Here is a 22,945-nt window from a genome sequence, read left to right as displayed (position 1 = left end):
TTCATCTGGGTGTTTCTGAGAACAGGAGCCCAAATTCCTCTCTCTTCCCTGACAACATGGACCAGCCACTTGGGAACCAGGTTTTCATGCAAATGAAACGGAGCTGTTGAATTTCACTGAGATTCATGAGCCCAGCTCAGCGCAAGAGCCAGAATAACGCAATGAAGTGACAGGATGGATTCAGCTGTAATTTAGTTAGAGCTGGGGTGGGAAATCTGCAGAAGGTCACAGTGACACTAAAGAAGTGTCTTGTATTAAACTCAGCTCAGGTTTTCATGTCTCGGTAAAAGAGCTGGAGCATCTATAACTAGTAGCAGGTTATTTTTGGCATCCCAACCTATTTTGTAGTTCCCGGGAGGACAAAACAGCTTCTCTTTGACTTTGCAAAGCCCGGATTTCTTTTTGTGTCTGCAGGATGCTGGGATCTGCATTTAAATTCTTCTGCCATAGCCTGTCTTAACAAAAACTCACAGGTCCAGGCAATTAATCTTCTTGCTTGCTTTGCACAAAGCAAAGAGCCCAAAACCTAGACGAGGGCTGTGTTGTTCAAGCTGCTGTTCAAAATGACAATGCAAAAGGGTATCACAGCCCTAAAAAGCCTAAATTCTCAGCAGATGCAGTGGTCCAAGGGGTCGCTCTGTTATTTCCTTCTTACAGGTCACTGGGCCACAGATGTTTGCTTGAGGTCACTTGGAAAGTCAGCAGCAGAGGCTGCTACCAGAACCAGGCCACCAGTGGTTCCATGGACCTGCCATCAGACAGGTTTCCATCACTCTCTCCCTCTTCCTTTAGCATGTCCTTTCATGAGCCCCAAATGCACCCACACCATGTTCCTGCACTTCCTAAGGCTGTTTGTGAGATTGGTGCCAGTTCTGCAACGCACTGTGTGACATCTGGTTTGCCTTCCTTCCTGCTTCTCCCAAGTGGAGATAGCCAGGAAAATATTGAAGCCATCATACACAAGCCCATCCAAATCAAAGTACTTCACAAAATTGACTGCATTTCACTGGAATGTTGTTTTGAAACGAGACAAACAAACAAAAAGATCTGGCAGCATCAAAACATCTTGTTTCAGCGTTTTCAGGAGAAAGAAAGCCTCCTGTTCTATTCTGAAAAGGCTTTTCACTGCTGAGATTGTTTCAGAAAATAGCTAAATCAAACAGAAAGAAAACTAAAAATCAAAGTCTTTCGGAAATGGATGCAGTTTCCATATTTTTCTCTGATGGGCAGCCAAGCAGGGACAGTGCCATGCTGGGCAGTGCTGGTACAGCACTGCTTGCCTCTGGCTCCCTGTGCATGCATGGGGGGCCACAGAAGAGCAGGGAGCTGACCCAGGGCTAGCTAAAAGCTGGGAAAACCAGGCAATATCAGGGAAACCCTGCTACCCATAAGGAGATGCTCTTCCTCTCATAAAGGACTAACCTCCACAATAAAGTTGTGCACTGAAGAGGGACAAAGAGGGCTCATGATGTGATGAGAGCAGATGTCTTAAGAGGTGTTCCCTGCCTCTGTTTGCTGCATGAGGAAGAGCCAAGTGGGTTCTTCCATTGCATCAATGCATGTAACACCCACAGCATGTACCTGGGACGGGAGTGCTCCTGCACCGTCTGTGCCAGGGCCCCATCCCGCCAAGGTGGGGACCACAGACCTGAGTGCTGCAGCATCCTGCAGCTCCCCCAGCAGGCGGGCAGTGGGAGCAGACCCCGCGGAGCTGGGGTACAGCTCACAGGGTGCACAGGTTTCTGCTGCAAAGTTCATTGTAGGAGAGTTTTCAGGGAATTCAGGGCTCTGAGCTTAAGCCTGGTTTTCAGCCGTCCAGACATCTAATCTATTCATATCTCAGTATTTCACGTTTCCTTCAAATACTTGGATGTGTAAGGCCACCGTAACTCTTGGCCTTGATAGGGAGTAGAGCTCCTGGCACCAGGAAGCTGGGCAGATGCCTGCAGAGCAATCAGCTAGGGACTGAGGGAAGCGTGTATAGGGGCAGCATTTCCTTCAGAGTCCATCCAGGGCTCCAGCATTGAGTGTATTTTGCCCTGAAAAGCAAAAATAAGCAAAAACTGAAAATGGACTCGAGCCACTGGATCCCCACAGTGAGCTGATACTAACGCTGAGGAGTCCTCTTAGACCTTGGGCAGACACTGCTGGAGAAACAAAATTCTTGCCTCCTTTAGTGATGTCAATTTTAGCCAGGCAGGAGGCAGAGAAGCAAACATGGTGTTTACAAAACCAAAAAAACCCTAAACCTGAACCTCCAGGATGGAGATCATCCTGTCCACCCAGCCCACAAGGGATCCAGAGAAGAGCTGGTACAATATGTGCTGGTGCATAGGCAGTGGTGAATACCTCCTTCCCATATTTCTACATCCTTCACAATTTTATTGAAATAAACCAAAAGCAAGTGTTGGACCTTGTAAGACAAGGTAGTTATCTCTACAGCCAGCCAGCAACAGATTTATTGACCTCCAAGATGCATTCAAACCATATTTTCTTTCATATGACAAGTGTCCTATTTTATTAAAGCAGTTTTTCAGCAGTCCTGAATCACTGCTGCAACTCCATTTTGTCGACAGCCAACTGAAGATGTTTCGTTTTCTACTAGAGTCAAGGCAACCGAACACTGAACCTTTGTGAAACAGGGAACATCAAGCCTTTAATGGTAAGAACTGAAGTACAAAAAGGGCATGTTTTCAGGCAATAATGATAAACGCTTTAATAGTTGAACTTGAAAGTGAGGGAGTCTTTTTGGCAGCAAAAAAAAATATGGTAAACTGTTTTTACAGCTCTTTCACTGAGTATTTAAATGAGTGGGCCTAAATTTTGAAGATTGGAAGCAATTTGGATGAGCTTGAAGAGTTCTCTGTGGCAAAAAGTGTGGAACCCAGTCTGAATTGCATTGAGAATGTTGACAACGATGCCCTCAAAAAGAGTGACAAAGATGAAGGATTTGATGAGTTTGCAAATGTAAAAAAAAAAGGTTGAAATTAAATGTGAGGAGAAGAATAAAAATAAGACTGGTGAGATAAGAAATGGAGTGATAGATCCAAGCACTTGGTGTTAAATATAGTGTCTGTAAAAACATGAAAACATTATCTGTGTTTTTACTGGTAGTATACCAGAGCCAATCTATCTTTATAGACAGATGATAAGAAATATAATAGCTCTGAAACTACTAAAGCAATCCATGTAAAAATATATTTCCAAGATATGCTTGTAGTGAATTTTATCATGTTCTTCTTTAATTTTAAACTCTCAGAAGATATATATTCTGCCCAGTACAAAATCCCTTACATTTCCTCCTAGAGTTTTCTATATTTAGAGAATTAAGAAAGGAGTTACAACACTTGAAAGGGCAGTCTCTTGATGGCATATATAGATAAGGCATTTTGAAAGGTAATGCACATTATTTTTGGCTTTAGGATGGGTTACGTCAGCAGGCAGAGGAGAGTTGGGAAGCTAAATGTGAGCTTGCTGTGAAGAACACAGCAGGTTATTGAGATCTCTGTTTATTTTCAAGTTGATGCAGTGTTTTAGGGTATGATGGTAAAACTTGTGCTATCACTTGGTTGATCATAACTGGTCTTGCCTTCAGTTTGTAGTTACACAGTTTGAGTCACAGCTTCAAACTATTTGTCTTGTATAGTCTTCTATAAACAATCTGTTGGGGCTCCTTATGTAACATTATTCCTCTCAAGTTCAGCAAAAAATGCTGCATCGTGAAAAAATGTGCATAATGTATAACAAATTTAGCCCCTCTGGTAACTGCAGACAAGTGAATCTTCCTTTCATTTTGGAACATGGTTATCACAGCCTGCAGGAAAGAGGGAGAGAAAAGACAGGGCAAAAAAACAAGGTAAAGGGTAAACGCAGCCTTTGGGGCAGAACTATAAAAATACAGATGTGTTTTACCGAACTGTTGCTGGCTTTTGAGATGAAGAAAAAGCATTTTTCTCTTTCTCCGCTGGTTTCTAGGGTCTTGCCCCACACTGCAGGACACAAAAGCTCTTTTGGCTGAGACCAGCCTCAGTGCAGATGCAAGATGGCAACATACCTGGAGTATCCTCAAGTGCTTGCAGTGACTTGTCCTTCCAAGAAGCAATTTTGCTGCAGCCACTATGTTGCATCTCATTCTATAAATCTGCCAACGTCTATCCAAGCCTGGAGCAAATCCATTTGCTACAACTTTTACAAGTACTAAAGCCCATCTGTAGGAAGCTGCGCACAGGATTATTTCTGTCCTCTTCTTATTACAGACTCAGCAGACTCATTTAAAAAAGATATTTCACAAACCTGTTGCCTCCCAGGCTGAGAGCGTGTGTGCAAAGCAGATGGTAGTCCCAAAGCCATGGACTTCGGCAGCATGGATGATCCCAATGTGCCACTCCTGCGGAGGGAGCAGAAATGCCGAGATGAGGCATGCTACCATGAGGAACATGTCATCCACATGAGTATATGTTCTGTCAACTAAAGGACCTAAATCCTAACATTAAATCTAAATTAAATTACCATTCACTGAGCTGCTGGGAGTATCTGCTCTAAGGGAGAGTTTATGCCACAGACTGCAGGAAAACCTGAACTAAATCAGCTCCTAGTTAGCTCCAGCACCAGCAGCACACTAGTTGCTGCAGCACAGAGCTTACATGCTCTTGCTCAGCCTGGAGAAGAGAAAGCTCTGGGGAGACCTTAGAGCAGCTTCCAGTGCCTAACAGGGCTGATAAATAAGCTGGAGAGGGGCTTTGGACAAGGGCCTGTAGGGACAGGACAAAAGGGAATGGCTTTAACCTGGCAGAGGGGAGACTAAGATTAGATATTAAGAAGAAATTCTCTCCTGTAAGGGTGCTGAGGTGCTGGCACAGGGTGCCCAGAGAAGCTGTGGCTGCCCCATCCCTGGCAGTGTTCAAGGCCAGGTTGGACACAAGGGCTTGGAGCAACCTGCTCTAGTGGAAGGTGTCCCTGCCCATAGCAGGGGGTTGGAACTGGAGCAGCTTTAAGGTCCCTTCCAACCCAAACAATCCTGTGACTCTACAATTTGCTGGGCTTCTTGACCTCCTGATGAGAAGATGAGCTACCCAAGCCCTGCAAAGCTGGCCTGGGGCATCGGGACTGCCCAGGGCATGGGGTGATCCCTGCTGTGGGATGCTTCCCGGGGATGGCTGGAAGTGTTCTGCACTGAGGGCTGCTGAACTCCAGCACATGGAGGCAGCTCAAGACCTCACCTGAAAAGCTAGATTTGTATTTTCAAACTCAGAAGCTAATATCAGAAAGATGAGATGTCTATTTTCTGTATTCCTTCTAGGGAATGATCTAGTCACACAGGTAAGCAGAACTTGCCAGTCTTGGCACTGAATGTTAACGTTACAACAGTATTTAAACATTTACTCTTCCTTCAACACACGCTGTGTGTATGCAGGGGGAATCAGGTGGACACAGTCCTTTTAATGTCAATGAGAGAAGTAAGCCTGAATCTTCCTAAGTACGGCTTGGGATGGGTGCCATACTATTGCTATGTAATTTGGCTAGATAGTTCTAAGACATCTTAATTCTCCAGCCATCATTATTTCACTTGGTTATCATTCATATGTTTCTATATGCTAGTTTGCTTGGAGGAAAGAGGCTGGAAATTTACGGCTAGAGTGGATGAATTGGAGTTAAATTACCCACTAGTTGAAGCATTATTGTGTTTTACAATAATTGCTGATTAAAATTCAAATGCACTAAATTCCACCTGTCATTCCCAGCATAGCCTCCACTTGTGACAATGCCAACGCCGTAAGTGGGAATGAATGAAAGGACCAAAGGAAGTAGGTTGTCTGCACAATTCCATGCTTTCATTCTGCCACAATCTGCTAATGCACTTCACCCAAACTCTCAGGATATTTTCCACAAAATTTCCACTCCAAAGGACTCTGTGTAGAATGAAGACACTGTGGTTCGGGTTTTCAAAAGCAGGCTCTTTGTTTTCACACCCATGCAGGACAGACATCCACCTGAGCTGCATCCCTCTACCACTTGTGGCCGACCAACCTGCTGCTTTAATATCCAGATGGTTATAACTATTGATTGAGTTTCCAGGTGGGTTTTTCTCTCATGAAGCTTTTTAGAGGAGCTAGATGAGCTCCTACTTAATGTCTCATTTTTGCTCCTGGCCCCAAGTCCATTTCTCTGGCTGTCTTGAACTTGCCTGTGGCTGCAAAACTTCTTTGGACTGGTTAAAGTTCCCAGTCCTTTCTTTCTCCTCTTGTGCCTCCTAAAGTTCAGCAGTTTTGGCTTCCTTCTTGCTGTTGCTCTTCTATCCTCTTTTTCCCATGTCTTTCAAACTCTTCCTCACTGTGCGTAACATTTCCCAGTCTGGAGAGCTGGGGAATAGCACGGCCCCTGGGGAGGGGATGTGTTTATGATAAGGCAGGGAAATGGATAGGCAAGTACCTGCTCTTAACAGCAGTTTCTACATGCAGGTGTCTCCTCTTCCCTCTTGCTTGTGGCTGAATATTGCAACAGACAACATGTGTCTGCAAATTACCACTACGCTGCACTTCATCAGTCTGGGTCCACATTTTAGTCACCAGAAAAGAATCAGCCTGATTTAACATCCATTTACCATCTTGTCTAACTGAACTGGGAAAAACACCAAGCAACAAAAGCCCCAACATTTGGGAAGGTGCAGTGAAGCAGAGGATAGTCTGCTCAGTTACACCCCATGGCAGTGCCGAACTCATTCTCACACTCCTGCTCCCAGGGGTTGGAAGCCACTGAATGGGCTGAACCTGTCCAGATTTAGTAGGTAGCAGCAGTAAAAACAGAGTGCAGCATGTGCTGTGTAGCCTCAAGTTTTCTTAACCCTTGGGAGAAGGCGGGCTAGATAAATGTGAGAAGAAGCAAGGCTAGCAAGGGACCCAAGAATGATGGCACAGCATCGCATTACTCATCCTCTTGGCTCTGTCTCACTAGTGGTTTAGCACCTTTGTGGGCTTGGTTTTGATAGCAAGTGAGATGTGACTTTAAGTCAACAGGATATTAGGAGAGAAGGGTGGAAGAACTGCAAGACTGAAAACAAATCTGCTTCTAGATGGGATTTGGGTTTAAGTAAGTGCAGCGTATTTTGAATGCCACTGTGCACGCAGAGTAGTGTTCTGGCTTTTTAGGGCAGCACTTGCTACACCACAGCAGGACATGTATGTGGTTGGGCTATCAACAAACCAGAGCACTCCTGGCTTGCCTGGATCCCAGCCAGCAAAGGATGCTGTAAAAGCCTGTCTGGCTTACAATGCAATTTTGCTGAGGTTAGAATATTGCTTGCATTAGTGAAAAGCAGACAGTAGTCTTGAGATTAAGGCAGGAAATCTGCATTCAATTCTCAGCTCCAACAAAGACTTTCCTTATGTGGTCTTGGGCAAGCCAAGTAAAACTCCCATGCTTTGTATCCTGAACTTGTATAAGAAGAATTAAACTGCTTTCTGCTCTTCGTCTTGACTAATTAGACAGTGAGCACTTGGGGAAAAGAGAGGCTTTCACTCCGTGTTTGGCATCAGTCTGCAATATTCCCTCAACACATATAACAAGAAATCATAAATTAAAGTACATATTGTTATACAAGTGTGCAACAACCAAGCCCAGTGAAACTGGTACTTGGTGTAGTTGGGCACAGCGGGTCACTATTTCTCAGCATTATCCTATATTGCTGCAATGCTACAAGACTGGAGGTGGCAATTCCAGGCCTTTCTGTGGTGTTTATTTGGTGGTTATCTGTATCCATGCTCAGCACATCTCACCTTCTGCCCTCCAGTCTGACCAGAAAGACCAAGAGGAACTCAAGTCAGGTAAAGGAATCAGTTAGAGCCCTGGAGAGCAGGGATGATCAGGTTTGCATTTGCTTTTGGGAGCTGGAGAACATCATGTACTATCAGTTATGAAGTGCCTGGCTCCGGCATCAGCTTCGCCCTGGGGAATGAGAGGTGGTGTGAGACAGGAGGAGCTCAACTCTCCATACCCTTAGGGATGCTGTATTTATTCTGAGTAGATTTATGCACGAGATGTGTTCTCACTAGCAGGGTTTGTTTCTCTGCTGCATTTTTGCTCCTAGCACGTGGACTCTTTTTCGAGCAAGCAGTGGCAGATGGGGCTGAGCGAGCAACACACACAAACCAGGGAGTTTGGGTTTATTTCTGAACAGGCACACACAGAACTGTAGGGGAGTACCAGAGGGAGAGGGCAGTATATCCTCTTACTCCACTATATAAAACCTAACTTCCTAGGCTGACCCAGACACCTAAGACTGAAAGCAAAAATATAAGCTACATGACTAGTGGGAAGAGAAAGAGCCAGCAGGAAAAATCTATCAGAGCTTTCCATGGTTCAATCAGTCAGAGCCTGCTTCACTAGGGAAACAATCAATTAACCACTTCCACTAGAGCAGCCACAGACGTGCTGTTCTGGAGGCAGTAAATCTTTGAGTTTATTTGTTCTCAGTTGCACTCTCAGCTTATTTACAACATCACAGGAATCTTCCGCCTCGTTTGTCCTCACTTCTCTAGGTCTCTCCCAAGGATCTTTCTGTCCATGATGATCAGTGAAGAGGAACACTTATGGACTAAGTGTTTCCAGCTTCACTGCAAATCCTTATTTCCCTTAAACAGGCAGCCAAAACAAACTGTTTCCTCTATGCATCTGGAGGGCATTACGCCTTTAACTGTCCATCTGATTTCCAGCTGTCATTGCATTCTGTCTCACTTCAAGGCAGATGGTTTTGGTTTAGGATGTTTTGGCCCAATCAGTAAACTAAGAGCCCTGCAGTACAGGAGTTAGGCAAGTCGCTGTCCTGAGGAGCAAAATGTAGCAGGCAAATGAGAAGCAGATGACACTAAAGCTAAGGGATGAGGCTGAGAGAACTCAGCCCAAGGCCCTCTGCAGCAGAACGGTGCAGGAAAGGACCTGAGCATGGCCAGTCCCACAGCTATGGTAAAGAGGGAGGTGTGAGACAGCTTGGATAAAAATGCCCAACAGGAGGATTGAGAAGATGTGACCAAGTGGCGCTGAGAAGGTGAGGAAACTGGCAGATGGAGAAAGGTGCACAGAGGGTCATGGTGATGGTCCTCCTCAGCACCTCATAAGTAGATCTTAAAGCATTCAGAGCAGAAGGGTCCCAGTGCACTGGTGAAGAAAGTGAAGGATAGAAAAGATCATTGGGGTAAAGATCAGCTATCCAAACCACAGGCCTGTGCTGTCCATTAGGCACTGGTGCCTCTGCCATCACTATGCTTTCAAGATGTAGCGAAACAAGAGATGTCTACGATTCTATGTTTAGATGACCACAGCATAAAGTTGAGACTAAATTTCTATTCCCCATTTAAATTTTTCCTCGCATGCTTTAAATGAATGCAAAGCAGCTCCCAGCACTTCTAGGTACCTCCTGTGCCTAGGAACCTGGAAGAAGATCTTGATTCACAGATGCCTCTTGCTCCTTGGATCAAATGTGCTGCCAGGACTGGTAGACAGGAGCTGTCTCAACAGCTTTAGTGCACTTGGATTTGTCCGTATTGCTGCTAATGTCTTGATTGGTGCTATTGAAATCTCTTAAACATATGGTAATACATTCCTCACTGATAGCCCTGCTTTTCAAAACTCAGACCTGGAGTCATCATTGTCTGTAATAAGTTCATTCTGTTCCTTCTGCTTTACTGCCTCCCCAGGCTGGCTCTGATGAGGAATTCATGTAACTCACTAACTCCAGAGCAAATTTTGATTAGTTTTTGAATTAAAAAATGTGTTTTCTATTAGGAAGCTCTGCAAGCTCAGCCTGGCATCTGATATTCAAATGACCTCTGGATGCATCACCAATAATGAAGACTCTAGATGTCAGGGCTGGGAGTGCACTAATCAGCTTTAATTGCCCTGATGAGCCTCATCTGGGACTCACATTCACTCTCTCTGCCAGGAGCTCTATTTAACCTCCAACCCCAGGGACCTTCAGTTCTTGCTTGGGTCATGTTGTAAGTGAGCCTATCTCAAACCTCTTCTTGAACTGGTGTTTGGCTTTTCCTGGCTGACCTTGGAGCTGGTGTGTTGATAGGACCTGTTGCCATCGCCACTCTGCCCATCTCCTGTGGTGTGGAGCTGTTCCTGGTGCTTCCTCCCACTGGCAGCCACAAATACGCTACAGCTCTGGTAAGATTTTCAGTAGATGGAAAACTCTTACTGGATTGTTTCATTAAGTGTTTGAGAGAAGAGTACAAGTAATCTTATGGGCTCTAATTCTTATGCTGCTTACTGTGAAATAAAACTAAAAGCAGTATTTGTAAGTATGAGCTCTATTACAGCTCAAGTGCGGATGAGCTGAGTGCTGGGATTGACTGACTCTGGAATGCCCGGTCCAGTCATCTTCTAGTTGTCTGCAGCTTGGGCTCCAGTGCTGCAGGAGGAAAGTGCTTTTTCACTTCAGGCTGCTCTTCTGCAGCACTCTGTGTAGTAGTTTTAGCCACAATTCTCCTTACAGAGATGTTGGGCTCTAGTCTGCATTCTTGGAATAGCACAAACAGACCTGTCACTTCATGTGTTCAGTGGGATGGCATTTGGGTATTGTGATGGGTGGACAGACCAAGCGCATGATGAACATGTTCCTTTGTGCCCTGAGGGGACAGCAGCCATGCTGGGGAGATCAAGTTGCTGTCAGAAAACATGCTCTATCTGATCCTATCCCAGGATTTGTTGCACTGAATAAATGAGGATATGCTGATTTCCTTTCCCAAAGTAGAAATGGGTGATACTGTGATGTCTATACTCAGACAGCACCTGCGGACAGCTGGTACTTTTGAGCCAGTAATTCTCCATAAGGCTTGTCAGAAAAGAAATACATGAAGCTAGCTTTTGGGAATGATCTAAAATTCACTCTCTTCACAGAACAACTTCCCACCAGCACCTATCCAACGGTGTGCTGCAGAACTGGTTTAAATGCTCAGCCAAGCAGGCACCAGCCTTGCTATCAATCACCAAGGAAAACCTCTTGGTCTATGTGCTTTCTGCTTGGGAGCTTGTATGCTTCCACTGTCTTTTGGTGTTTTGAAGGGTTGGTTGGTTTTGGTGCATGAAGAGAGGTACTGGGGAAGGAAGGTAACAGCCCTTGGGTGTTGTCTTGGTAAGGTAGTGATGACAACAGCCCTTGGGATGTGGATGGAGGACAAGGGAGAAAGTTTAATGGACAGAATTAAATGCTATCATGGCCTGATTGGGCACAGCCTTTTCTGGGGACACAGAGGGCCTTCAGATATGGAAAATGACTGAAACATTCCTTCAGAAGTGGGAGTGAGGGATCTCCCTCTGAAGGTGCTGAGGCGCTGGCACAGGGTGCCCAGAGAAGCTGTGGCTGCCCCATCCCTGGCAGTGTTCAAAGCCAGGTTGGACACAGGGGCTTGGAGCAACCTGCTCTAGTGGAAGGTGTCCCTGCCCGTGGAACTGGATGATCTTAAGGTCTTTTCCAACCCAAACCATTCTATGATCTCCCCATCGCTGCCGGCCTGCAGTTGCCAGAAGACTCTTTACCCTGCATCCACTTGAGGGGGGCGGCTACCCCCTCAGGCGGCAGCTGTCTGTGGGGCGTGGGAGCTGGGGTGCTCCTGAAATGCATTATTTATCTCCCCTCTTTTGGGAGAAACCTCTTGGAAGTCTCAAGATTATTCCTGGGGGACGGACACACACAGGACCGCGGTGCGGTGGGTGCGTGAGGCACCGCCGGGCCCATACAAGCCGGTGTAAAGACCGTCCCGCGCCTAACCCCCGTCAGAAAGATGGCCGCGGGGCTGAGGAGCCCCCGGCCCGTCCCTCCCTTGCGGGCGGCGATTGGCGGCGGCGCTGGCGGGCGGGGCGGCGGGGCGGGGCGGCGCCCAGAGCGCCGGGCGGCAGCAGGTAGGTTTGTTCCGCACCGTGCCGCTCCGCGCTCCCGCCTCGCCTCGTCTCGCCCCGCCGCCTCACCGCGGCCCCCGCCGCAGCCAAGACGCCGCGGGCCGTGCTCCGAGTGAAGAATGGGGCGGCGAAGCTGGCCAAGCCGCCGGCGGCGGCGGGCGAGACCCCTGGCGGCGCCCCCGGACCCGGGCTCTTCATGGAGCGGTCGCAGAGCCGCCTCAGCCTCTCCGCCTCCTTCGAGGCCCTGGCCATCTACTTCCCCTGCATGAACAGCTTCGACGAGGAGGACGCGGGTACGGGGGGTTGAAGCGGGGCTTGGTCGCGAGTGGGGCTGGGGGGCGAGTGGCCGTGGGAGGGGTGTGTGGGGCGGGGAGGGCGCCCACGGGAGCGTTGGGGCCGGGGGTGCCGGTGGGGCCGGTCTCCAGCACACGCGTGTCCACCCTCGGGCGCTGTGGGAGCGGTGGGGACACGGGGCTGGGCAGGAGCGGGGGGGTTTGTGCAGTGTGTCGGTACTGCCCTGACCCTGCCGAGGGGCAGGGATGCGGGGTCCCCCTGCGGTACCAGGTTTCCAGTTCATGGGTGGTGGGATGCAGGGAAGCGTGAGCCTGTGGAGATGAAAAGAGGGAATTTATTCATGATGATGAAACGTACTCCCTCTCCTCATCGATAGGAAAACTGGGGCGTTTGCAGTGGAGTGGCTTACGCTCCTGGTGTGCCTCTTGCGCTGAGCTGCGTAAAGTGGTGAAGGGCAACGCTTGGGGGAAGGCATCCCTTCTGCTGGACAGTGTGACCAGTCTGTGCTGATTTATACACAGTGAACTAATTGTTTTGAGAGGTCGTTGGCACCATATGTCACGCTATAAAAATAAAAGGGTTTCCATTTAAGTGAGGGTGAAGTAGCTCACAAAACACGTACAAAAGCCCTTCAGAATGGGTGCAGTGATTTCTGCCCACTTCACAAAGACGTTTCTGGCCTCAAAGTATTGGCAGTGGTCATAAAATGAGACTAAGCTTCAAAAAAGAGGGATGTTGGTAAGGAGAAGTAGGGAAGAAATGGGGTTGGACAGGAAAGGAAGGACACTGGTGCTGGAGAAGGTGCTGGGAGCGGAGGGCAGCACAGCAGCTGCGAGGGGAGGACATCCGAGGGAGTGGATGGAGAGTGGCAGAGAAACACTTTGTCCATTCTAGTGGCTCACTTATAAAGGAGGGGTGTTTTTCGCAGTACACACAGTACCAGAGATTGAACCTGTAAGTGAATCTTCTGAGCAGCAAATAATGAAAGTTGGTAACTGAGGCGTATTTTAACACTGACTGTCATGGTTGCATCCCTCAAAATGCCGGCATGCTCCTTTGTCTAGTGGCTCATCCCAAGATGTGCAGATGCCAGCAGGAGTAGATGGGCAAATCAGCCCGCTAGCTGCTACACCTGTAACGCTGTTGTTTTTAGAGGAATTGACGTAAGAATAAATTCATCATCTGTGTGATTAACCCAGGATTGTCATCAGCATCATGCAGGGATGTCAAGCAGAAAATTGTCTCCTCCAACAGATGTATTTATTTAAATCTTGTTCTTGAAATTTTGCTGATGATTTATTTGCTTCGTCTTTGGTTCCACTGCTGGGGAGCGACAAGACAATAACGGGAGCTTTGGGAAGTCTTGGCGCTGTTGCTTCAGCAATGATTGATAGCAAGACATGCTGGAATACAAGAACCCGGCACAACAGCGTTTCACTCCCTGGTGTCCGGCCCCTCTTGTTCTGAGCAGGGTGATGGTTAAAGTGAATGCTTTTGCTTCAGCCCTTACAGTGCAAATTCATTTTTCTATTTATTCATGCTTATTGAATGCTCACGCATGAATGTTAATGGGCTACTCTTAATACAACACAAGTACTTGTCTCTGAATTAAATAAATCTACAATTAAGACCTCATTCTTCAGCAGCTTATTAATGGATCTCGCCTGCTTGAGTTAGTCTCATTAGTAAATCTGCTTGGGGTAATGTTCAGTGCAGTAGGGACATTGCAGCACTGCTCCTGCATTCTGTGCCTATGAGTGTGTATTCAAACACGTATGAGCAATCAGCAAGAAAGATCGTGTGCTGCTTTGAATGTTTGGGCATTAAAACTACAACTGTATAATTTTCTCAAGAAAATAAATGCCATGAAAGAGAAATGGTAGAAGAAATGCTGAAATTGTGCCAGACAAGATTCTGTATTATTCATTCTCGTGCATGCTCCTGAAATTGAGAGAGATTCTGACCAGTTTGGGTTGCAGTGTGATTTCTGTCAAAAAATAGATCTTGATAGCTCATTCAGGGAGATGAATACTGCACTTGGCAAGATGTTCTCTATAGGAGATGGCAGGAAAAAAGAAAAAAATTGATCCCATGAGCATTGACAAAGTAAACAATCCTATTTCCAACAGACACATCATCCATTTTGTCTGAAGCTGAGAACCACATCTTTAAGAGGATAGTCATCCTACGGAAAAGGGAGAGGAGTTGATAAATGGCCAAGCTTAAAAGAAACTTGACATTTTCCTCTGAAAAGGGAAACGAGCCTAATGAGAGCTCAGATCTACAAACAAGAAAAATTCTTGAGGTGTCCATTTAAGTTATGATGTGAGGGTCATATTAAAGGAGTGTAAAAGGAAATTTGTAAGAGTGCCTATGCTGAAAGCCATGGTGATGTGGAAACACAGCTAGCCACATCTGGCCAATGGTAAGGATACCTCTGGGTTCCAGCATTTCCCACTTTTGGTCTTGGAAAATAGCTCTGCTTTTGAGAAAAATGCTTTTACTTATAGAATATTTCCTTTTCTGCTGTGTTCCTTTGGTTCTTCTTTGCTGTCTACTTTCTGGACATTAAGTGAGAAGACTCTTCTCATCTTCCACAGCTCTTCTGCCTGCCGCCCCATCAGTGTGTCTGGACTGAGCTCTCGATGATGAAGTGGATGCAGATGATATCCTGGTTATATTTTGGTGTGCAGAGCAGGCAGCCAGCATAGGCAGGAGAGCAATAGAACCTGGAGCAAGAAACTGGATTGCTTCTGAATGCTTCCAGAACATGAGGTTGATTGAGTTTCAGATGTGTCCTGTGGCAAATTAGGCCACGTGCCTATCTCTCCAAAGAGGTGGATATGGACTCCTACATTGTAATACCCTTTTCATTCCTCAGCTGCATATACAGAGAGGATACTCTGAGCAAACACTAAGCTCTGTTCACCAGTAAGGTGCAGTGGGGCTTTGAAATAGCAGAAATTACTGTCTGCAGCCAGTAGTGTAAGGACTCTGGGTTAATAACTCTTTTGATCTCGGCATGGTAATGTTGCTCTCCTTCCTGCTGGCTGAGTGCCACTGTCTTCGCTCCATTGAGGTCCCCAGTAATGTCAGTGAAGTTAAGGAGTTTTAAACTGCGGTTATCATCATCATAATTGTTGGTTTAACTTATGCAAATTATCTATCCCGAGCTCTGATAATTTTTCAGTTATGGAGCAGTAGACTACAAAGAGGTAAAAGTCCATCAGGCAGTCTTTGTGGACATGTAGAAGTGAGAGCCTTAAATCAGTGCCCATTTCTAACAATGTGAACACAAATCTTAGCTGTCCTGAGGATCTGCCCTACATTTGGTCTTGGCTGGAATCAGCTGTTCAGTACACTGGTATTCATCTGGCAACGTTGGAAAGGACCAGACTGCCAAGGACTGAGTTGCCAAGTGGCAAGTTTGTATGGGTTAATAATAGGGTGTTGAGGATCTGTGGTGGCTGTGGGGACCTGCCTTGTAGGTGGCTCGGGAGTCCTGGGTGCAGTTTGCAACTGTGGGGTTGTAGAAAGGGGTGTATCAAATCCATCTCTGACAGCAGCCATAACACAGACCTGCCCACTCCAGAATGAGGGGCATCTTTAAGTTTAAATGGGGATGTGTTTGGTGGCATGGAGGAAAACCGGCTTGTTCCATGTGTGGAACATGATGTTTGGAAAGCTGGCTAAAGCAGGACAGAAAGTGAAATTTTGGTAGAGAGCAACAGCGACTGACTTGGAGTTGCACATGCAAAACCCAGCAAGCTTTGGGCAGGAGATAGGAGGTGGTTTTATTCACAGGGACAGTCAGTGTAATGGTGGTGGACGTGCTGGGAGTCATGAAGCCAGGAGCTCAGAAGAGCTCAGAACTTCCAGACGAGGAGCCTGTGTACTTCAGAGGACAGGGACTCCATCTAAAGAAACACAGGTAGGGAAATGCCAAAAACTGCTGAAGGGAATGGGATTTCCTTAAGCTCCTGTGTCTAAGCTGCAGGATCCAGGGGCACTTCTCAGGCCTGGGTGTGTGCTCCAGCTGTGCTGTGGCTTAGGTGGGTGAGATGCAGTAAGGCACCAGCTTCTTTCTGTTTAATCCTACATGCTGGTTTTCTCAGGAAGGACACCCACTTGCAGTAGCAGAAAGCACCTGAGGTGTGCCTGGACAGGGGTACAGATTTGGGTGTTTGGTAGACTATAGCCATGGGTCATATTGCAAAAGCAGATACAATCCAGACACAACTTGAGCATCTGCACTAGGAGAAACACATGTTCCTTACAGGGATCTTATACCCATGGAAGTGGGGATAGCAGGGATGCTTTGATCGGGAAGCAGGAGAAGGTACAGAATAGCTGTGAGGTATATTGTGAAGGTCCTGTGGGTCAGGACCCCGGCACAGGGACCATCCAGCTTGGCACACCTCTGCCCTGGCTGCAAGACAGTAGAATCAAATTGTGTGTCAGCCAGCTGGAACCAAATGTCTGGCAGAGAGAAAATGGTTTCCAAAGTCAAAATGTCTCCTAGATACTGACGGTAAGCCTTCCTCGTGTCAGCTGCTCCTTCAGAAGAAAGTTGAGTTTGAGATAAAATTCAGCCTAAGCTGCTGCTTTCACACACTATCAAGTACTGGCAGATGCACTGTGTTACAGTCAGTTGCTTTGAAGAGAAGCTATGTGAAATACTAATTTAATGGATTGAAAAAAACATGTATAACATTAGGATGGAAGAACATGCTGTGGACATGTGGTTTAGTTTGGAATACCCTTTTGTCTAGCTTTTATCTATTGAACTTATCTGTAATTTTAAGCCTTGAACTTGTCTATAATTTTAAACATTAGAGCATCACAAAGTTGTTAAATAGAGAGAGCCCCTGTGTGTGTTTCATGTTGCCAGGGATGTTTCTCAGTTGCAGCACTGTACTGGATTGGAGTACATATGATTTTTAAAGCTAATCATTATTCAAGTCTTTTAACTAGTCAATTTGTGTGGTTTTTTTAATGTATACGTATCAAGCATGTGAAGTCCTTTGGTGTCTAGTCTGGTTTTGCTTCATCCAAAGTTACCTTAAGTTTTGTAAGCCTCTAACCAGTTTTGTTAGTTTTTTGTTAGGTAGGTAACCATGTTCACATGGCAAACATACAGGGGACAAGGGAAAGTATTCACACATCTGGAATGTTAACTTCATTAATCTTTAACAAATGAAATGATAGTTCATCCCTGTAACCCTGCAAAGACACAGACTCTGAGGCTCATCTGGCAAGGTGTTACCCCAGGAATGCTGCAGGACAAATCTAAATCAGTTTTGGGATATACAAGTATGTAGAGAGTTTGCCTGAGGCCTGATCCCTGCTGCATACCTCGCTAGCTCTCTTGGCTGGGCAGGAGGCAGCAGAAGCCACGGCTTTTCCCTCTTCTTGCACAGTAAGGGGTGTATCTTTGGCTGTAGGTTACCCTAGTGATTGCAGGCAATGCCTCTCTCCCTGCTGGGCATCTTCTAGCTCTAGGTGAGCAGATGTTTGTTTCATAAATGGATTAAAATGAAATAAAAAAATGAGAACAGTTTTAGAAGGGCTGCTGTCAAATCAGTCTCTCATCAGAGGAAAGTGTATGAAATGGACCAGCACCCTAGAAGAAGATGCTGCAGATAATACCTGCAGAGGTTGGTAATCTCACACCTGGTCATGAGTTAATCCAGATCAGAAATGCAACAACTGACTTTTACACAGCAGATGCACCTAGTTGGGAGAGAGCTGAACAAGCCATGCTGCTCCTTGCATCGCCTGTGTACCAAAGGCAGCTTTCTGCTCTCTGGATCTGTTGCCTGCATATGTGATCAGTCGATGCAATTACAGAGGACAGGGTTTTGTCTTCTGCTGTGGCTGTGTGAGGCTGGAGCAGAGCAGGAGCCCTGTGAATGAGTCAGCACTAGGAATGAGTGATTTGAAGCCTCATCCTCATTTGTGTTGCTCTTGGTGTTGCAGCCGCACGTGAGAGCCATAGTCCTCGGCCAAGTTCACGCTGTGCTTGTGAAATGCAAAGCAAAATGTCAGTCTCTGTCCCAGAGAGCTTCCAGTCTGTGGCACAACCCAGCAGATGGGTACAGTGAGACAGATGGGAGAGCGCAGGGGAGGGTGACGTGGTAGCGGTCAGCGCGCAGCGTGGCAGGCAGCCTTCCTGGGACACAAGCTGCTGCCCGCTCCCATCTCCCGTGGGGCGCCCTGGCAGAGTCATCCAGCACGTTCCAACTTGGAGCATCCACCTGTGCCTTGCACTGGTGCCGGATGAGACTTAGGAATTGTTCTAAATGATGATATAGGATGTGGGAGAAGAGAGGTAGCAGCTCATCCTGGGATCTCAAGCACTGTGCCACAATGGATAGGCGTTTCTTTGGTGGTCATCTGGGTGTGGGGAGAGGGGACACGGATGAGGTTGTGGGCTTCACTGCGCTGTCCCGTTAGCACTTCTTGTTGCAGCACACACATGCGGTCACTGGAAAGCATAGTGCTGTCTCCTTCCCTCGAAGGTGGGTCTGCCTGGCCCGAGGTACGTTATGGATGTTTGGAGGAAGATGTTACATTCCAACTGTGCGTGCAGGGGTTGTAGAGGGCTGGTTGTACGTGACCCCTGCAAGCCACAGGGGAAGGATATCTCGTTCTCTTATTTTGCTGTCAATTGACTTCCAAATAGAAGAGTCTGTCCCTGGAAAGCTTTCTGTCTAGGAGAAGCTGTTTCCTTACTGCTTCTATTTCATGTGCATTTAATTCTAATGCAACATTTATTAATTCAAAAGCACTCTGTTCTCCAGGCTAAAAAAAATTATCTTTACTCTGCCAGATTCCTATATCAGGACAAGTTGTGAAATGCTGTAACTACTTTGCTTCAACGTTTCTGTTTGACAGTATGTATGTATCTACTTTGTGTAGGAAAGAATTAAGTTTGATTGGAGTAGTTGTTTTGAGGAATAATTTATCTGTGCAATTATTTTCTGAAGCACTATCTGCTCATATTTGAGTGCCTTCGGTTAGGTTAGAAATGTGAACATTTTAAGTTAGGAAAGGGCCTGCAGGTTGCTAATGTGCTTTAGTGGGGCAGTGGGACCTGGCTCACACGGGCCCCTCAGCCCTCCCATCTTCTCCTCTTCCCCACAGACATCTGGCATGCAGCACCGTTAGCATATTTGAATAAGGATTTCTGGTCTCCTGCAGAACTGCTCAATGCGATTTGAATATCCATCTATCCAAGTGATGTTCCTTTGAGGTTTGGTTTTATTTTCTGGGAAAGGGTGTGAAAACCATGCCATACTGAATGGGAACATGTGTCATGATGGGGATCCTGCAGCATAAATGATGCCTCAGTAGATGCCATTGCTTAAATCATTTGCTGATGACATACACAAATTAGGCACGCTCTGCTTTTGCTGTCAAACTGTGCTTGCCTTGGGATCTGCATTTAGCTTATATTTTTGGCATTGCTTTTGCAAACAGCACACGTGTAAAGGCTGGGAAGCCCTGGTACAGCCAAGCTTCATGTGGGAATACAGCAAAACTCAGCAGCCCATCATTTAACCAAATCCAGCCACAGTTAAATCACTGTGGCAGATAATGTTTCAGCTTTGTGCCATTAGAGTGTTATATCACCTTTGTCCAATACACAAAGAACTCATACAGCCTTGCAGGAGCCAGTTTAAATGTTTGAGTGCTCAATTTGCAGAGTACAGAGTGTACAGAGGTAAATATGTCACATTCTTCTCAAAACTGTTTTATGATTAAGAGGAACTCATGCTAATATTTGTATGTTCTTATTCTTACAAATGTAGAGGCAGAAAGGGTCCTGAGGAGCCGTGTGTGGCTGCTCCCCAAATAACAACCTATTCATAATGAGAAGGACAGTTTACCCTACAATTTAGCTTAAATCTCAATGGAACTTAAGTTGCTTTCTGCTGTCTTGCTCCCAGCAACATGGGAAGCAATTGATCACTGCTGTCTTCAGAGCAACTCCTCACATCACAAAACTGTTCTTCCCTGTGCTGATAATCCCAAGCCAGGAAATGACCCTAATCACAACCATTGCTGCCTGGCATTCCTCTCCCTCCTCTTGCTTTTTGGACCAAAGAAGCCTGATTGAATTTTGTAGGTCAGCTTTCAAGCATCATATTGGCCTTGTTGCTGCACTCAGGATCTTGCAGGAGGAGCAGTGGCTGCTGTCTGGCTCCTGGCAGGGAGAAGTAACTTCTCTCCCACACTTTGTGTGTAATATTCCTATAAATACACACAGTGCTTTGCAAGAGTGTCCCCACTCCTGACTTGCATTCAGGTGTAATCCAGATCATTCCCTGCAGGACTGCTGCCTGGCTGCTCATTCCCTTTCTGGAATTTGTGCATTAGTTTTTTTCAGCATTATGAAGTTACTGCTATTTCAGGGAATCATGCAATGGTTTGGGTTGGAAGGGACCATAAAGATCATCTAGTTCCAATCCTTGCCCTTAGCCCCATCCACCTTGGTCTTGGACACTAAGAGGTATGGGGCAGCCACAGCTTCTCTGGGCACCCTGTGCCAGTGCCTCAGCACCCTCACAGGGAAGAACTTCTCCCTCGTATCTAACCTCAATCTCCCCTCTGTGAAGTTAAAGCCATTCCCCCTTATCCTGTCCCTAAAGGCCCTTGTCCAAGGCCCTTGTCCAAAGCCCTTGTCCAGCTTTCTCATAGCCCCTTTAGGCACTGGAGCTGCTCTAAGGTCTCCCCTTCAGGAGCCTTCTCTTCCCCAGGCTGCCCCAGCCCAGCTCTCTCAGCCTGGCTCCAGAGCAGAGCTGCTCCAGCCCTCGCAGCAGCTCCGGGGCCTCCTCTGGCCTCGCTCCAGCAGCTCCACGTCCCTCTTGTGCTGTTGCCCCAGAGCTGGACACAGGACTGCAGGGAGGTTTTCCCCAGAGCACAGTAGAGGGTGAGAATCCTCTCCCTTGACCTGCTGCTCACAGTCCTTTTGATGCAGCCGAGGACGTGGTTGGCTTTCTGGGCTGCAAGCACACACTGCCAGGTCATGAGGAGCTTCTCATCAAGCAACAGACCCAAGTCCTTCTCCTCAGGGCTGCTCTCAGCCCAGTGTGTGCTCAGCCTGTATTTATGCTTGGGATTGCCCCGACCCAGGAGCAGGACCTTGCACTTGGCCTTGGGGAACTTCATGAGTTTCACCCAGGCCCACCTCTTGAGCCTGTCAAGGTCCTTCTGGATGTCAAGCCCATGGTCAACAGTTCCCTCCAGAGTGTCCACCGACACAGCTTGGTGGTGTCAGCAAACTTGCTGGGGGTGCACTTAATCCCACAATCCATGTTGCCAACAAAGATGTTGAACAGTGCTGGTCCCAGTACTGATCCCTGAGGAACGCCGGTCATCACTGGCCTCCACATGTGCCTTCATTGAATTTACTTGGGTTGATTTGTCAGGATGGGATTTTATCCCATCCAGATCGGTCTGAATTCTGTATCTGTTGTTCAGCAAGATCCAGGCTGCTGGGATGTTTCTGGGATTGGGAGATGGGCTGAATGTCTGTGATAAGGTACTTTGTCCTCTGGGCTCCAGGAATACTGCACCATTCTATGGATGATTTTGGCAGCTGGAGATCCTCCATAACTGAGGATCCATGGGTGAAGTGCAGCATCCTTAAAAACCTTTGCTTTCAGTGCAGCTGGAGTGGCCTGTTTTTTTTCAAGCACCTCCTCAACACTTCATTTTGCAGTGCTCAGCTCAAGGGACTGTTGAGGTGTCATTCACAGTTAGTACCTAGAATAAAGATAATTGTGGTTAATGATACTTCACGCTGGTGACAGATCTGGTTTAAGAGGTTATATTCTCCTTCCACAAGGAATGCGTGATTGTGCCCTGGAGCTGACCGTCCTCTTAGGTGAAACAACTCAGCTGTTGGTGGAGTTGGACTTGCAGAATGACCCACCTTGGCAGGGAAACACCGACAGTGTGTGGAGCCAACATGCCCCTCGCTTGGCTCCATGGGCAGTTTAGCACTTCTCAGCATCCTGGAAGGATTGGGTAGGTGGTTTTCTTTTACTATTCACCTTTTTCCTTCCTTGTACTTGATTCATGACATCCCAGCACTAGTGAAAAGTTAGGAAAATCTGTTTTAAGATTTTAAGGCTGCTGCTTTATATATCCATATTTGGGTTTTAATGAGATTGTCAGGAAAATAAATGAGAACTTTTCCTCTTTCTAGTGCCTGTTAGGCTTCCAGCTGTTGTAGTGGATTAATTTTTGGATGGCAGTGGCATAAATCAGCCTCAGTTCCCCCAAAACCAGAAGGAATTGCAGGAATTGCTGTCACAGCCCAGTGTTACATTTCAATGGTGATTTTGGTTCATTTGGCACAGACCTGCACATTTTTGTGTTGGTTGATTCTTCTGTATCTGCTCTTGTGACTCACGTAGTCCACAGCTGCATCCCCTCCAGATTTGGGATTTTTGTTTCAGTGTGAGTGAGCAGGAAAAGGTTAGGTAGTGTTACCTGATGTGCCTTGAGATAAAAACAAGCTTTCTGCAATGGGCAGCATCATTTTGTCAAGAGTCTGTGCTTGTTTTAAATATTAAATAGAGAAGTTGGGCATTTTCAAAAATGCCTGTGAGGTTTGGTCTCCAGTAGGACAAGGGGAATGGCTTTAAGATGAAAGAGGGTAAATTTAAATTAGATGTAAGACACAAGTTCTTCCCTGTGAGGGTGCTGAGGCGCTGGCACAGGGTGCCCAGAGAAGCTGTGGCTG

At 46.7% G+C, this 22,945-nt stretch overlaps 1 protein-coding gene across 1 annotated transcript in view; it reads left to right on the top strand.

Moving 5' to 3' along the window:
- Positions 1-11,825: 11,825 nt before the first annotated feature.
- The window catches only part of RIMS4 (regulating synaptic membrane exocytosis 4), a 57,900-nt gene continuing 46,780 nt past the window's right edge, over positions 11,826-22,945 (top strand). Inside the window, exon 1 of the mRNA XM_030503028.1 lies at positions 11,826-12,188. Coding sequence (XP_030358888.1) covers positions 12,092-12,188 — 97 coding nt within the window. The 5' untranslated portion in view covers positions 11,826-12,091. The remainder of the gene's footprint in view (positions 12,189-22,945) is intronic.

This window comes from Strigops habroptila, chromosome 13 (genome assembly GCF_004027225.2).
Source record: "Strigops habroptila isolate Jane chromosome 13, bStrHab1.2.pri, whole genome shotgun sequence".
Taxonomy (NCBI): Eukaryota; Metazoa; Chordata; class Aves; order Psittaciformes; family Psittacidae; genus Strigops; species Strigops habroptila.
Note: the sequence above shows the minus strand (reverse complement) of the source record. Positions and strands in the feature narration are given on the sequence as shown.